Here is a 17,472-nt window from a genome sequence, read left to right as displayed (position 1 = left end):
TGTCACACATGCAGTATGCTTACAATGTCTAGAATAATAATATAAGAATAACAGTTGATATGTGATCATGATGCAGTTTGTTTGAGCCTTTAAGTTGTCTGCATCAGGACCACACTGCTCTCAGTCACAAACAGACCCTCGTCACAGCCACCTGCCAATCAGCCAATGAAATGTCCTGTTGTGTAAGTCATGTTGACGTGATCCCGTCTGCCCAATCAGCGAACACGTCCAGGGAGCCTGACACATGCCACGCCCCCTCCGTGTTGGTGTATCGTTTTCACAGTAAGGAAAGTTTGTGGGAGTCTCCGATATTGTAACTGTTTTAGGCTTTGAATCAGCGCGTTTGGCTTCATTTTATTTGGTTCATATCTAATGATGGAATAAGAGCTAAAGATGGCGGTGAATTCAGTGCACTGGTTTCGCAAAGGTCTGCGTTTGCACGATAATCCGGCGTTGCAAGAGGCCCTCAATGGAGCACATACAGTGCGCTGTGTTTATGTCCTGGACCCATGGTTTGCTGGCGCCGCGAATGTGGGAATCAACCGATGGAGGTTTGTAGGCTAACTGTTAACTCTACCTGTGACACAGTTGAGCTGAATTAAACAGCGGTTGGGCACATAGTTTTATGATTATCAGGTCGCCATTTTTTGTGATTCATGGCTGTTTACTTAGCCTTAAATGTGCAACACTTGGAGTTAAGGCTTGGGCCTCCAATCCACGTCAGTAAGCTAACGCTAGCTAAAAACGGAAAGAGCGATAGTCCAAACAACCAAAGAAGTAACTAACAATTTAGTATTATTCTCGTACATATGCAAAATATAACACTTACTGAAGTACTACTGACCATTTGGATATTTGGCATTGACGTAAACCCATAACTGTTAAAACGTTACACAACGTAACGGCACAGAAAGCAAGTTGCTGTTAGCTAGCAAACTAACTAGCTTGGTGAAATAAATAGAAACATGTAATGACGATAGCAAACAAAGAATTGCATAATAACGATAATTTACTTGAGCAAGTCGATTTGTACATTATGTGAGATTAAATCAACTATTCTGAGTTCTGTGTTCACACAAAACTGATATGCTGCCGATAAACAGAGCGACGCTGAGATCAGTTTTAGTGAATGCACATCATGTGTTTACAGCCCATAGTAAGTAATAGGCAATATAAAAAAGTCTACTTAAACATATGTATGGGTAGCTTTACACATAGTTAACTTTATTACATGACTTAAGTTAAAGGGGAGTGATTTTTTTTTTTCAGATTATTGCTAGAAACATCCAAATACTTCATTAACAGTAGCATCAGTGAACTGCAACGAATCCAGAGCCAGCTTTACTTTATACCTCTGTGCCATACACCTCCAATATCTTTCTCAAAAACTTTGAAGAACACATCAAGTCACACTGTTAAATTGGGTGACATGTTATTTCGTCATGAAAAGTGTAACCTTAGTGCTTTTTGAGAAAAAGAGCCCTGAAGTGTCTCTTTGACTTGTGGTCGTTCTCTTCTTTTTTGAACAAATACTATTTGTATTTACTAATACTAACTGGGTCACAGTTTTCCTGAGTAAGAAACATATCCAGTCCAACTGTGTGACTTGCAGATGTGTTTTTGAACAACAGTAGAGTTCTATGGTGTAGGCAAATAAGCTAAAAAACTAGGTTCAGATGTTACAGCAAGTAGTCAGCTTGGTCATTTTTGGTTTTAGACTTTTTATGGGATTAATGGCAAAATAAGAAGAAAACTATTCAAAGTCATTAACCGTATCTCTGGTGGCATCAAATGATAAACTTGTTTTGTCTGCTGAGGTTAACATAATATTTCCTGCCACACCACACATCTTTTTTATCAGCAGGTTTCATCTGAACTACAAACAGAAAACAGATGTGTCAGTTAACATCACATAGTTTTTTTTTCTGTTATTTTGAGACACAGTGTTTCTGAAATTTCATTTTTAAAGCTTTGACAAACAGATTTGTATTTATGTTACAACATTCAGGGATATCCATCTATAGTTGTAGCTGGATATTCTGTAGCTTATATAAGGACATGTTATGATTTTAATTTTCATATTGATTGATTTCACTCGTTGCTGATATATCATATGCATTTATGTTTCTATACCTTAAAGGAGGAAGGTAACACATAGTACAGTAACTTCCAAACTTTTACTCTTTGAAAGGCATAGTGACTGTCACAGTCATAGTGTTAACAAAAATAGTTGTGTGGCTACATGTTAGTAGTGATGGCAAAGTGTGAAGCGATTTATGTTCTAAATATGATCATTTCAATGATGTCCGTGTTGCTGCTCAATAGTATTAAATTCATGAGTGTGTGGTGGTTGGTTGAAAGGTATTGTTTACAGGCAAAATCGATCTAACAATGTGTTCAGTTGTGGTGTCTGATCATTTTTGGTTGAAACCCAAGTTTGTACAAAGCATATTATAGTGGCATTTGCTGTCCCTATAGAAACATTCAACCTAGCCACAATTTGAGACACAGACAGAGCTCCTCTTTGCTAATGTGTACATGAAAATACTGTATGAAAACATGAAAATGTCACACATTTTCCATGTGGTCTCAGATCTTTAGACTGTGTGAATGCATCATTGGCATCGACTAAACTAATTACTATCAGCAATGTTTAGCCACAACCTCACTTTCTCAATCAAGAGTTCCTGGAAGAGTTTCTTTTGTGGAGATGCAAACATAGTGCTTCTTGCTGCTTTACTGCAACCATTAAAATGTTTTATTGTGAAGCACTAACAGCTTAATGGCTACAAATATTTCTCGCTAGTTAGCATTTCTCTGCTCTGTGTGTGCACACAGGTTCTTGCTGGAGGCTCTGGAGGATCTGGACAAGAGTCTAAAGAAACTTAACTCCAGGTTGTTTGTGGTCAGAGGGCAGCCCACTGATGTTTTCCCAAGGCTTTTTAAGGTTGGTACACCCACCCACCACCTCCTGTCATCCGTCTGTCTAAACTTCAAAATGCCAAAGGCTCCTGACCAAAAGATCAAGACAGTGCATCTTGTAGATGTTTTATAATCAACTGACCATTCATCCATAATGTTCACAGCTGTATGTGAACTAGATGCATATCTGACTCTTGTCATTGTTCATTCAAATAGTTTAAGGAATGTTAACCTGCTTTTATTATGGCCATGTTAGACGATGCTGGAATGTCTAGTGTGTGAGCGTTTATGATTTAGCATTATATTCCAAGGCTCTGGAGTAGATTCTTGTAGAAGTGCAGGCTGTTTACCCTTAAATGTGTTGAGGTTATTCTGAACATGACACCAGCCTGACCTCAACCAGTTACTATTTCCAAACTTTAGGATCTAACCTTATTTCATAGCCTTACTTGCTTGTCTGCACTTATCTTGAAGCATATGACCAAGAATAAAAAATAAGGCTAATAAAGTGTGAAGTAAAATCAGTCTCAATTTACATTTTTCTTTGACACAGCTCTAAAAGTCTGATCAAGCTCTGTGTTGCACTTTGAGGTAGAAATGATCTGATGAATCTGTCGTGGGAAGTGTGTGATTTCACTGTTTTCCAGCTGCTATTTAATTAGGAGAACTTGGGAGAGAGAGACCTGTCTTTTTAAGATGAATCTGCGAGGACACAAAGTTCATTCAGAGGACAAACACTTATTGTGACTGTGAAATGGACTCTTTCACCTGTAACCAAGTCTGCACGAACAGTGCTGTGTACTGAACACACCCTGTTGTGTTGTTGTTTTCTTTTTACATCAGTGCTGTTTAAAGGAGTGAAAATCTCTCTAGCTAATGAGTTGAGAACCATGTTTATTGTGTTTTTTGTGACTGAGCACACAGTTATGATTTATCTTCACATCTATAATCTATACATTTTAAACACACATCTTGCCTGGTCATCCTGCTTTGAACCACATCAGAGCAAATCTCCAATCTGCCCTACTATTTGATTTTTGTTATGACTTATTGTTTTAGAACTATAAGAATATATAGAATATAACATATTATAGTTTGTGATGGCACATACATTTTCAAAAACTAGAAATTTCTAATCAATAGTTTGCATGCAAAGATTCATGCTATTAGCATAGGGGTGCAGCATAAGGTTAGCATTAGAAATGAGAAATATATTGAAATCAGAAATACCCCTTTATCACAAAATCACATTATATTGAAAACTAACCCTTGTATCTTGATAATGCATTATACTGAATTGTAAATCATTACCTATTCCCCATTACCCACCTTGACACATATCAGAATCAGAATCATTGCCAGATTCTTAGCATTGGCAAATCTGACCAATATTTCAACTTGCTTACAGAATTGCAATATATCACAATATAATAAATAATCTTGTATCACAATCTTGCAGTATATTCAATTGTGACCTCTGTATCACAATTTCTGTTTTAAATCCCCTGTCTTACTACATGGCTCAGAGATTCTTGGTTTGTGTTTTTCTTTCTCTGCCTTCCCGTAGGAATGGAAAGTGACCAGGTTAACGTTCGAATGTGACCCAGAGCCTTATGGGAAGGAAAGAGATGGAGCCATCATCAAATTGGCCCAGGAGTTTGGGGTGGAGACAATTGTCAGAAATTCACACACCCTCTACAACCTGGATAGGTTCGTTAGTGCACACACACATGTTCAAATTGAGTTGGTCAATGTAGATATCATGAGGCACAGGTCAGATGACAAATACTTTAAAGGACCATACTTTGAACCATAACTTAAGTGTGTTAGGTGTACACACCTCTGTCTAGGGGCTGGGACCAGAATGAATAACAGAGTGTAGGAAATATAAAAGGAGTTTCTTCAAATACAACCCATACTGTGTCTTGCCCTCATCATGAACAGCATTCAAACAAACACAGTATTAATTCACTATTACATAATTAATCAAATATGAATGTGTGTGTATTTGTCTAAACATAATCAGTTTAGACGTTCACTTGTAAGGACTTGCCTTCCTCATGGACACCAAATGCTGTTCCTCACCATGTATTAGTTCTCAGTCCTAGTCCTCAAATAACCTTGTCCTACTCACTACTGCTTACCTGGATCAGGTGTGCTCAGTCAGACAGAAGATACCAATTTGCTTTGTCTCCATGAAATGAATGCGTACTTAAGTCAGTGCAACATTTCCACTGTGTGTGTGTGTGTGTGTGTGTGTGTGTGTGTGATTGTGAGCATGATTTCTTACAAAGTGAGGGTATTTTAGCCGGTTCTCAATTTGGGGCTAGGACTAGGTTTCAAGGTTACGGTTACGGAATTAGGTTTTGGTTCGAGTTAGGTTAGGGTAAAGTTCAGGTTGAACTGTTATGGTTAGGGTAAGGCAGTGCATATTTAAAACAGAGTAGATCACTGCTTCTCAAATCGTGGGGTGCGCCCCCCTGGGGGCGCGTGTGACGCCAGGAAACGTGTTTTTTGGCTGCACTTGAATATGCGCGTATGCGCACAGCACAGAGCGCGAGGTTTGAAGTGTAGTAAATAAACCCTCAAGAGACACCAAGGAAAACTATTTAACAGGGATGAAAAGAAAGAGAGAGAGAGAGAGAGAGAGAGGTAATGAGAGAAATGAAAGGTACGCAAATGTTTAGTTCTTCCTGGGGGGGGGGCGTAACAGAAAATAATTGAGAAGCACTGGAGTAGATTAACATGGCCTACGCAACAGTAGGGGTCTAGGCTAATGTCTTCACAATGATTGCCAAACTTGTGTGTTTTTTCTATTGGTCACAGGATAATAGAGATGAACAACAACAATCCTCCTCTGACCTTTAAGCGGTTTCAGACCATTGTGAGCAGACTGGAGTTGCCCAGGAGACCTCTGCTTCCTGTTACTCAGCAGCAAATGGACAAATGTTGCACTAAGATAGCTGATAACCATGACCAGCTCTACAGTATACCTTCACTGGAAGAACTAGGTATGATTGTTTTTGTTAGATTTTTAGAAATGAATGTGTCAGTGACAGGTGTATTAATTCTATTGAGCACAAGAGCAGGCACTTCACATTTCGTTGTTATCTGATTATACTGAGGGATAATTAGTTGAGAGGTTGTGATCAAATTCATTCAGTATCAGTGTTAGGTTTGATTTGAAAAATACTCCTGCACTGCTGTGTGTAACTGAGAATGGGTGAGCATTATATGTTGTCCAACACATTTTGAAAAGCATAGGTGCCTGTATTATGCTCCTTTTGGAGCTTAAAAACGGGGTCCCTGAAGTCCCCAAAACGTGCCTGTACATTATAATGCTGAAAAGACGTGTAGATTATAGACGTTTGTGAACCTTGAATGAAGTTTAAAAAAAAAAAAAAAAAACCCGAACACACTACAAGTTACAAAGACATGATCACTAAGATTTTTTTGTAGCAGCAGACACGACACGACAAGTTGTTAAAATAATGTCAGATAAACATGCTACTTTACCACTATTCAATCCACTACTGCCATACAAGATATTTTATAAATATTAATTTATATTTCACACAGTGTTTCTAGGACATCCTGACTGTCCTGCTGGGTGATTACCTGAAAATGTACCCTTCTCTGCAGTCTGAGAGAAACTAATGTTATCCACATTAACCATGTAGCATTAGTGTGCAGCTAATGTGGCTGCATTCAACAAGCTAACCCACTTGCATTTGTATCAAATTTTAAATGAGATCCAGGGCTTTGAGCTTCAATGCTGAAATTAATCCAGGAGCCTCAAACGGTCTGAACTGTTTGTTGGCTCCTGCGAGGACTGTGTGGTGTCACAGTTCTGTCTATCTCTCTGTCTTTTTGCGTTTAGTCAGACTCTCTTCTTAACAGTGTCCAACATGTTGCAGAATTTCTTCATAAAAATCAGACAAAGAGGCAGTAGCGTGTTCAGAAGTGAGGTTAGCTTTATTGACAAAAAGTTCAATACAACTGAGACACATCTGGATAATGTCTGGAAAGCTGGCTGTGGGCACCCTTTAAATACACTTCTGGGCTGCCCAGAGCCCCTTCTAAGCAAAGTAAATTTTTTTCTTTGATTCTGCTTCCAAAAATCTTTCACCATTATTTACAACCTATATGCACCACATTTGTTTGACCTGAGGCTTCATCTATAAATATGTAACTCTTCTTTGCAACTGTGGGGCACTGCACTGTCTTTGACCTCATGCAGCTGTGTGCTGCTTTCCTGACACAATTATTTTCATGCCTTTTAAGTACCCAATTTTTTTAAAGATGCCTAGCTGGACAGATTATACACTTTTGTAACATTTCACACACGTATAACATATTCTTATGAATGGGACATATATACCATTGGACACACAGTAAATATTCTTGATAACACATCTTTGTAAGTAAGGCACATTTTACATGGAAACCTTTTATTGTTTTCAACAATAACTGCAGAGCTTTTTTTAGTGTGTGTTTGCTGTAGCAAGGAAAAACAATAACAGACTGTGAGTTTTTAGCTGAGGTTGTCATGAGCAGTGTTTGGAGCCTAAGCAGGGATTGGGTCCCTGAGACTTGACAATATGTCATTTTGAGCATGAATTTTGAATTTTACCATCTACAGTCAATACCATCAACAGTTCAAGGACTGCTTTCTACAAAACCAGAATATATAAAAAAAAAAGGAGCGAGTTAAAAGTGCGAATTAAACATAACTGGTGTCTACATGCACCAGAGAGTCACATGTGTACAAATATAACAAAAAATGGAATTTGCATAATATGGGCACATTTTACTGTATTCCTGCATGGCCCTGGAGTTGTTAATAATCACATTAAAATTCCACGGTATAATATAGAGTTCACCTTCATATTTTCTTCAAGTAGCAATCAAATGCTTCTTATTTGACATACTCTTCATGTAAATGTGTCCAGGTTTCAGGACAGAGGGTTTACCTCCTGCTGTGTGGCGTGGAGGAGAATCTGAGGCTCTGGAAAGGCTCAACAAACATCTGGATAAGAAGGTAACTAAAGCCCCATTACTGGTCCAGTTTGTTTTGAAAGCTTTCAAAAAAAAAGGTGTAGTAGCCATCAAGGTGGCTATGATCTTTTTGTTTGTTTGTTTGTTTTGATTCAGTTTTAATTTTTTGGGACACATGCTTGTTTCTCAAAAGCTAGTCAAAACTAATACTTTTTGCGGATTTGTCAGATTAAAAGCAGCAAATAAGGGAGGTGTCATTGTTGACGATGTGGAAGATCTGTGCAAAGAGTGAGGAGTTTCATTTACAATAGAAAAAACAAACAAACTTCAAAGTAGAATAAACTGTAAATGATAGGAATTGTTGTCTTTGCTATTGCAGTAAATCAAAATAAAATCAGGATAGTGACTGATAACAATTATTATTATCATCATCATTATTCTTATTATTGTTGTTCTTCCTGTTTCTCTCTGTACAGGTATGGGTGGCCAACTTTGAGCACTCTCGGGTCAACACATGCTCTCTGTATGCCAGTCCCACTGGCCTCAGCCCCTACCTGCGTTTCGGCTGTCTGTCCTGTAGGGTTTTGTACTACAACCTCAGAGAGCTCTACATGAAGGTATAACTTTCGGCCAGATGCTGTTTGTTTGCTCTGCTCTCTGACAATCCAGCTATTTAATTTCCTCTTTAACCTTTGATTTGGAACCACAGTGTTTTGATTACAGTCCTCTTGTCTGTGCCTTTCCATCAGCTCCGTAAGCGCTGCAGTCCTCCTTTGTCCCTTTTTGGCCAGTTGTTATGGAGGGAGTTCTTCTACACAGCTGCCACAAATAACCCAAATTTTGATCGCATGGAGGGAAACCCCATCTGTGTTCAGGTAGACTGTGCGCCATGCAACATACATGTGTTATATGGATAGAAGAGTGGTTTGATTGCTGTCTGGATTGGAGTGGTCCAATCCAGAGAGAGTTTTTAAGGATTGTTATCAACAAAAGTAAATTTCTATCCTCTTTCATAAATGTATCTCCAGATTCCATGGGATCAGAACCCAGAGGCACTGGCCAAGTGGGCAGAGGGTCGGACTGGTTTTCCATGGATTGATGCCATCATGACCCAGCTGAGACAGGAGGGCTGGATCCACCACCTGGCCCGACACGCCGTGGCTTGTTTCCTTACCAGGGGAGACCTGTGGATCAGCTGGGAGAGTGGCATGAGGGTACGACACACTAACACAAATCAGATCTCTGACATTAAACCTAGTTTGTTTTTTGTCTACGCTCTTTGTGCTAAGCTCTGTTAGAAAATGTGATAGCGGCTTAGTTGGTAGGACCGTTGTTTGCAAATGCCATGGTTGGTGATTTGATCCCCCCCCCATTTCCTGGCCACATATCATGGCCTAGACAACAAAATGCAACAACAGATGCAGCCTGTCCAGAAAGAATTTCCCCATGGGGATTAATAAAGTATCAGTTATTATTATTAATATTATCATTCAGCCAGTCTGTCTGTGTGTTCCTGCAGGTATTTGAGGAGCTGCTTCTGGATGCAGACTGGAGTGTGAACGCCGGCAGCTGGATGTGGCTTTCCTGCAGTGCGTTTTTCCAGCAGTTCTTCCACTGCTACTGCCCTGTTGGCTTTGGAAGGAGGACCGACCCATCAGGAGACTACATCAGGTGAAACTTATGACCGCACTTCTACAGATTGCGAGACTGTCATTAACAACATTTTTAATTTTGGGTCTCAGCAAACTCTGTAAAACTGACTGCAAATATCATTAAATGTCAGCTGAAAACACAAAGTTCCAATGTTCAAAGTCTTCTTTGCAACTTCATACAGGCGTTACATCCCTATCTTGAAAGACTACCCAAACCGGTACATCTATGAGCCATGGAACGCACCAGACTCGGTCCAGAAGGCAGCCAACTGTGTAGTGGGAGTGGATTACCCCAAACCTATGATTAACCACGCAGAGGGCAGCCGGCTCAACATCGAGAGGATGAAACAAGTTTATCAGCAGCTCTCTCACTACAGAGGACTAAGTAAGTCAACCAACAAGACTAAACTCTATAACACGGTGGACACATAATCACCACACATGTTGTATGTTTGCTGTTTGTTCTTGATATCTACATGGATTATTGTGCAACATTTGTACAATGTGACCACTCTGGCTACAGATACCAACATAAACACAATATCAAACTAACATCAGCTCTGTAGAGGTACAGTGCATCCAGAAAGTATTCAGTGCTTAACTTTGTGAAAGTGAAAGATGTTTGTTTAAAATCTTTGCAAATTTATAAAAAAATAAAAAAAAATAAATCACACGTATATAAGTATTCAATCTTTGCCATGACACTCAAAATTGAGCTGTGGTAAATGCCGTTTCCATTGAACCTCCTTGAGATGTTTCTACAACTTGATTGTGTCCACCTGTAGGAAATTTCGTTATTTGGACATGATCTGGAAAAATATACACCTGTCTACAGTATATAAGGCCCCACAGTTACCAGTGCATGTCTGAGCACAAACCAAGCCATGACGTTCAAGGAATTGTCTGTAGACCTCAAAGGCCTGTATGGTAGAGTGGCCAGATCATGAGAAACAAGATTCTGTGGTTTGATGGAACAAAGATTGAACTCTTTGGCCTGTATGTCAAGTACCGAGACTCCCCATCCAACCTGATGGAGCTTGAGAGTTCTGCTCAAAAATAGGTGTGCAAAGCTTGTAGCATCATCCTCAAAAATAATTGAGACTGTAATTGGTGCTAAAGGTACAAAATTCTTTCACTTTGACATTAGGCTGTAACATAACAACATATGGAAAAAGTTAAGGGCTGTGAATACCGTATTTTCCGCACTATAAGGCGCACCGCATTATAAGGCGCACCTTTGATGAATTGCCTATTTTAAAACTTTTTTCATATATAAGGGGCACCGCATTATAAGGCGGATAGAACAGACGCTACAGTAGAGGCTGGCGTTAGTTATGCAACATGAGATGGAGCTGTGCTAAAGGGAATGTCAACAAAACCAAGTGTCAGGAGTTAGTAGGACCAATAACAAGGCTGAAGCAATCTACTCAGTTCAGTGCGTTTACTGCGGCACACAAACAAAACTACAGCGCAACGATCAGCTGAGCAGTCTTTTCTTTAGAAGAACACAAAAGGAGTCAATATTAATACCTGGTGAAATCAAAGTCCTTGAAACATAGATAATCCAAACCCGTAGCTCCAATAGGAAATCCAAAATAATCCAACGAAAAACAGCGGCATTCAACAAAACACAAACCGGGATAAAGTATCACAGTCCATACTCCAAAGCAATAATCCATGTAGCAGAATCCTCAGCCGTCGACTACTTTAGGTCCTCCACACTAGTTTGTCATGAGTTTGTCGGGTGCACAACAGGTGCAATCAATCGGTTTAACAAATATCAAGCTGCTGCATGAACACCATTCCGCCCGGAAATGGGACCTTCAAAATAAGAGGTCAGCCTAAAAGGTAGTCGGGGGATACTCACACAGCGAGGTCCGTCAAACTTTATTAATAGATTGCCATCATGCCTTTCAGTTCAAGTGATAAATGAATAACAATAAGTTGTGACAGGCAGCTAAAAAGTATTATAGTATTGTTCTTAAAAATGTATCAGAGTGAGAGTTGTGTATTTTAGTTGATCTCTGTTAAGATAATTAGTTGCAGAGTGAGCGCTCTTTCCACTCTCTGTTCAATAGAACAGCTTTGACGTATTTTCTCCGTTGGTAAATTAAACTAGTTTAGTTTCCACAGTAAAACCAACTGGTTCATGTATATGCTGAGTGTGATTTATACGTTTGTGCATTTGTCTTTGTAAGTATTAACATGTTTATTGTCATTAGAAGTATGTTAGCTGTTACCTGTTACATGTGATAAATTACGTGTGGGTGTTATTGTAAATAGCTTCATTCAAGTCAAGCTAGCGTGTGCGAGTGTAACATACGAAATGTGTAACGATGTGTATTATTTGTTAATTTAGTTTCTTTCAGTTACATAAAGAAAAGATAGGCGTTTGTCCTCCAACTGTAGCCATCTCGCTTTGTTCCCTCGGAAACTCTGTTTAGTCTTCTTTACTTGGCCATCTTGTCGCTGCCTCCACTTCCGCACCATTGATTCGTTAATGTTAACGTCTATTCCCGTGTTCTACTGCGTGACTGACTCAATATTGATCCATATATAAGGCGCACCGGATTATAAGGCGCACTGTCAGCTTTTAAGAAAATTGAAGGTTTTTAGGTTGGCCTTATAGTGCGGAAAATACGGTACTTTCAGGATGCACTGTATGTGCCAAATGTCCCTGGACAAGACACTGAACCTCTAAGCTGTAGAAAAACAGCCACTTAGGCTGCACTTTCCAAGCCTGATGGATGATTGAAAATAAAGCTATGACAGAGTTCACAAACCAACTCAGCTGCAGAATGATTTGCAATCTAAGCAAAATAAAAAGCCCTATTTGGAAAAACATTGACTATATGATGTTGATCATAACATTTATTTATGCACATTATGAAATATGAACAGTTTGATTCCATGTTCACCTTTGGTAAATGTTCTGCAATTATTTAGCGCTTTTCTACCTAGCTGGTACTCAAAGCACTTTACACTGCGTCTCATTCACCCATTCACACACACAAGCCCACACACTCGCACAACGATGGCTGAGCTGCTATGCAGCTGACCTGACTCACCGGGGGCAACTTGGGGTTCAGTATCTTGCCCAATGACACTTTGGCATTTGACGTGGCAGCCGGGGAGACAACTGCTCTACCTATTGAGCCACAGCTACCCCTTTGTGTTAAACATGAGGAAATTGTTTTCAGTGCAAGATTTAGGTCTTTTACCATCTACAGTCAAACTTTATCATGGTGAAAAGATTCAAGAATTCCAGGGAGATCTCAGTGTGTAAAGACCAAGAGTTGAAACCACTGTTACATGTGTGTGACCTTTGAGCCCTCAGGCAGCATTGCATGTGAAACCATATTGCTGCAGTAACATGATCAATATAGACAAATGGGCTTGGGAGTATTTGGGAAACCCATCATATGACACAGTTCTCTGCTGCATCTAAAGATGCGAGCAATGCATGCCACGTTTTCTATGATCAGACAAGATGCAAGACTGCTGAAGTTTTCCACCCAGCAAGAATGGCCAAATATTTCACTAAAGAGTCAGAGACAGTAGTGTCTAAACCATCAAACTGCTACACTGTATCCCATTGTTGTACTAATGGCTCATCAGTGCTATTCTCACACTATATATGGCGCATTCCATATAACTCTGGCATCCTTGGCTTGACCACAGCTGGGGACCTATAATGACCTTTGTAAATCATTTTAAGTAATTTCATAGTTTTTATGGATACTTATCCTAAAAGTAGCAACCTTCAAATCTCAATGTGTTTGGGGTTCTGTGTGTCAGGTCTACTAGCATCAGTACCAACAATCCAGGAGGAGGCAGAACCACCAATGACTGATGAATCCCAGGCCAGTAGCGGCCCTGGTAGGTAGAAAACCAAAGTTTGATTTAAAAATGTTATCATAAATATTCTTCACCTGTTCACGGTATGTGCTTGTTATTTTCTCTTTTTCTAGACTCTCCTCACAGAGGTCCTGATGACAGTGAGGCAGCTGGCAGCTCTTTTGCTCCTGATTCATCCACAGTCTGTGCACCCTCCTCCTCTGCTCCAAACCCAGACTCACAGGAGGCAAATATTCACATATTACAAACAGCCTGCACCTCGTCGGGCTCAAACTCACAGCCAACAGCAGCCACAACACCTACTTCTGCTAGCCATCTTGCGTCCACAGCAGCTCCTCTAACACTAGCCCAGAGCCCAGTTTCTAGGTCCAAACCTTCCTCACCTTCCTCTTCATGTCCCACCTTGTCCCCATCCCCAAGCCCAGCCGCTACCCCAACTCAGACCTCTTGTCCTGGGCAGAGGAGGAAGGGCCTCATCCGCAAGGTGCGGCGCAGCCAGAGGCAGCGCGGGCGACAGAGCTGCGGTCCACCAGCCAGGGATGGAGGGGGGAGAGCAGAGGAGGAGGGGGAGGTTGAGGAAGCAGAAGGGGAAGAAAGAATGGAAGAGGATGTTGAGCAGGATGAGGACAGAATGGAAGAGGAGACTTGTGGAGAAACAGCAGGACTTCAGCAGTGATACAAGGTAGAATACAAATCATGGATATTATACTGTATATACATTAGTAAATAAATCGAATGTACGAAACACTCGAGAGGCTGTCATTGTAACACACTGATCAGTTTAAACGAGGTGGACAGGGTTAGCATGCAAACTGTGACTCGGCATGTATTGGGTAACAGTTCTAGACTGTGGAGCTGCTTCTTTGCTGAACCAAATGATCTGAGCACTTCCTCCTTCATTGAATGTTTCTCTAAAGGTGTTTTCTGCTCCGGTGTCTCTTTCAGGTGACGTTCAAGAGAACAGCCTTCAAACATCCATCTTCCTGGACAACTGGACACACACTGTAAAAACAAACAAACAAACTGCTCTCTGGATATGTGGACAACATAAATAGTTGTACTATAAGCATGCATACCACACAGGTGGAAGCACAGCAGAATAGTTTTACTCACATTTCTTCGGTCAGGAAAAAAATAGAAGTGTTGTTTAGACAATCAGTTAAAAAGCTTCTTGAAACTAACTGGCTCATTTTAACATGTTCGTACAGAATCAGTCCTAAAAAGATATCGGAGACAAAAAATGAAGAATCCTTTCTTTTACAGTTCAATCTGTGAGACACACACACAGAGGTAATATGCACAGCTCATTTTACACACCATATCCACAATGAACCCATACAAGACATTATGAGAGTGGTATTTAGCAGTAGCTCTTCTCTGCTCATCCTCGCGCTTCTACAAACATCCTTTGACACAAGGAGCATGAGCCTGAACGTCATCTGCCAAAGCACAATGTCCTGACTTTACACCATCTGTGCTCTGCTCTACATTCTCATAAAGACTCCCAGACCGTGTATCTTGACGTTTTTGCAGCAGTTGTGGTTTAGGAGGTTTGTTGTGGGCAACAACAGGAGTCCCAGAACCAAATACCCGAGGCCAAAAACCAACTATTGTTGTTTAGAGGTAGGCACAAGGTAGAGCTGCAGCCATTCAAATGTATCTGTGTTAATCCTATATTCCTCCCTACACTGTACAGTTGTGGTTCTTTGAGCCTGCTCTAGGAGGCTTTTATTTCTATTCAGATGGGAGATCTGTGATGCTCTGAACATTTGACCCCAATGATTAACACCTTTAAGGATGATCTGTTTTTAACACATAGAAACACTATAGAACATGATTGAAATGCTACATGTTAATGTAAATGTCTGATGTGAATGTTGTTGAACAAATCTGATGCATTTGCTGGCAGCAGTAATCAGGTTAATTAGGGAATATGCCTTTTTCTGTCCTCCCTAAAGCAAAAATTATCAGTGCGTTTTGGAGGATCACACATCTTTGAAGGTAGAGCACATTGCTAGTTGAAGCAATCAATATTAACGAGAGAAATTAATTTAGACGTTGCACAGTAGATGTGCCACGGTGGAAAATTAGGTCTTTGAGACTCAAAAAGTTTTTGCCATATTTTTCTCTGGCAATAGAAAATGCTGCTTGTGTGGAATGAATGTAGAGAAAACCCAGTGTGGTTCTCCCCATGTATTTATCAGAGTTTGTATATAAATATATATATATATATAAAAAAATATATATATATATAAAATATGTAAAACCATAACCTGTCTGATTTACTAATGGTGTAATTAAGGGGGTTTCACAAAGGTTCTTCTTTGTTCTTGTCCTGATGTGTCTTACCAAGACCATCCACTAGAGGCTGCACACGATCAGTAACCGTTGAGATTGATGAATTTGGTTAAACATTCACTAGAAGGTTTTTATAATCCTTCAATCTGACTTGTAGTTTCTGGATAAATCATTATTTTCATATGAAGTCTGCCCATTATCATTTATCCAGGCTTGTTTTAAATTATTATGCCTTATTTTGTTTAGCCACAACTATCTGAAAAATAAAGTGAAGACATTTGTTTCTTTTTGACATTAGTGATTGAAAAATTAGAAAGAAAAAAATCTATTGATGATTTTCAATCGGCTAACTAATTGATTATGTGACTAATCAGCAATAACTTATGCAGTCCAGTTTAACTTCTGGATCAGCTCAGATTCACATGCTGTTATTTAACTTTCACAAATTCTACTATTTTGTCAGAAAAGGCTTCATAGTATAGCAGATAATACTGAATTTGTACCTTTTACAAAAATCTCTACAGGTTTTACTAGTTTCCAAGTTTAAAACATTGATTAAAACCAAGTCAGCTTATTTCTAGAGGAGTGACACACATTCCTTATTGCATCAGAAAGGTTTTGTTGTAACCTCAGTTTTTGACTCTCTCTAAACCAAAAGTTGAGAAAAGACAAAGGAAAGACCTGAACCCAGAGTGCAGAGTAAGTGAGCCATAGGCAGTGCGACTTTGTGAAACCTCCTCAGTTTTGCCTGGATGGGGTCAAAGTTTCCCTATAGGGGGATCATAGATTTTTCAAAGACAAACCTTTCAGCCGTTGGAGCCGTCGCACTGCTGGTGCTCTAGACAAATGGGGACTGAATTCTAGAAGGTAAATGGACAAATCAGCTCACAGTCCCCATTTGTCCTCGGCACAAAACAGGCAGAGATTGGATGCTTGTGTTTGCTGTACATTCCAACTAACGGCAGTGTGATGCTCTGCGGGGCACTAAGGTCTGCCTGCAATTACATGGATATTTATTTGTTTTGTATTGTACAAAAAGAGTTTATTTTCATTAAAATTGCTGAAGGAATTGTGATTGAATTGGGAGTTTGTGGTGTGCTTTCCATTTGTGCCACACTCATTTTAACATAAATGAATGTAACTTTACTTGTTGCACATTATTGAGCATGTTGGAGCCATTCTTCAGTTAAAGGCGTCGTTACCTTCAGTAACAGAAAATAATCACTCATTTTGTTCAGAGTGAGAAAATGAAAGTACAATCTGACAGAGAGACCAGTGGACTTGTGCCTTTTCAGAGGTGTCATTCAAACGAAGTCTGGTCTGGTATATTTGATATTTGCTCTGAATCTTAGCTAAAGCTAATAACCTGAGGTGTGACATATGAGTCAATATCAACTAATCACCTACTCAGACTGTAAATTGTAAATTAAAGTGGCTAGAGATTTTCTGAAAACCAAGTACTGCTTTTCCTGGGTTGACAGTGTGACATTCCAGTGCCAGCCTGTCTGTGGAGCTACTGGTATACAACAACATAAAGTATATTCTTCAACAATAATCTGCTCACTAATTTGAACCCCTTTATCAGCCTCCACCAAGTTTTCTTTTCTACACTGGATCTTTCTGTCCTTTGCTCCATTAATCCTTCTGTTCTCCCACAATGCTCCTGTCTACATCAGGTCTCTCTGGCTGCATCCTTCTCTAATGATCGGTAAAGGATATCAGGATTCTGCTGCAGTCTGATCTG

General features: G+C 39.8%; 1 protein-coding gene across 1 annotated transcript; it reads left to right on the top strand.

Moving 5' to 3' along the window:
* The first annotated feature begins 248 nt into the window (after positions 1-248).
* Positions 249-16,808, top strand: cry2 (cryptochrome circadian regulator 2). The gene is made up of 13 exons (XM_026365576.1): positions 249-551; positions 2,839-2,947; positions 4,490-4,632; positions 5,749-5,933; positions 7,875-7,963; positions 8,397-8,537; positions 8,670-8,795; positions 8,949-9,134; positions 9,440-9,591; positions 9,755-9,957; positions 13,371-13,451; positions 13,544-14,112; positions 14,376-16,808. Exons 1-12 carry the CDS (start codon positions 394-396, stop codon positions 14,104-14,106), a joined length of 2,136 nt encoding a protein of 711 aa, XP_026221361.1. The 5' UTR covers positions 249-393; the 3' UTR covers positions 14,107-14,112; positions 14,376-16,808.
* The last annotated feature ends 664 nt before the right edge of the window (positions 16,809-17,472 follow it).

This window comes from Anabas testudineus, chromosome 6 (genome assembly GCF_900324465.2).
Source record: "Anabas testudineus chromosome 6, fAnaTes1.2, whole genome shotgun sequence".
NCBI lineage: Eukaryota > Metazoa > Chordata > Actinopteri > Anabantiformes > Anabantidae > Anabas > Anabas testudineus.
Note: the sequence above shows the minus strand (reverse complement) of the source record. Positions and strands in the feature narration are given on the sequence as shown.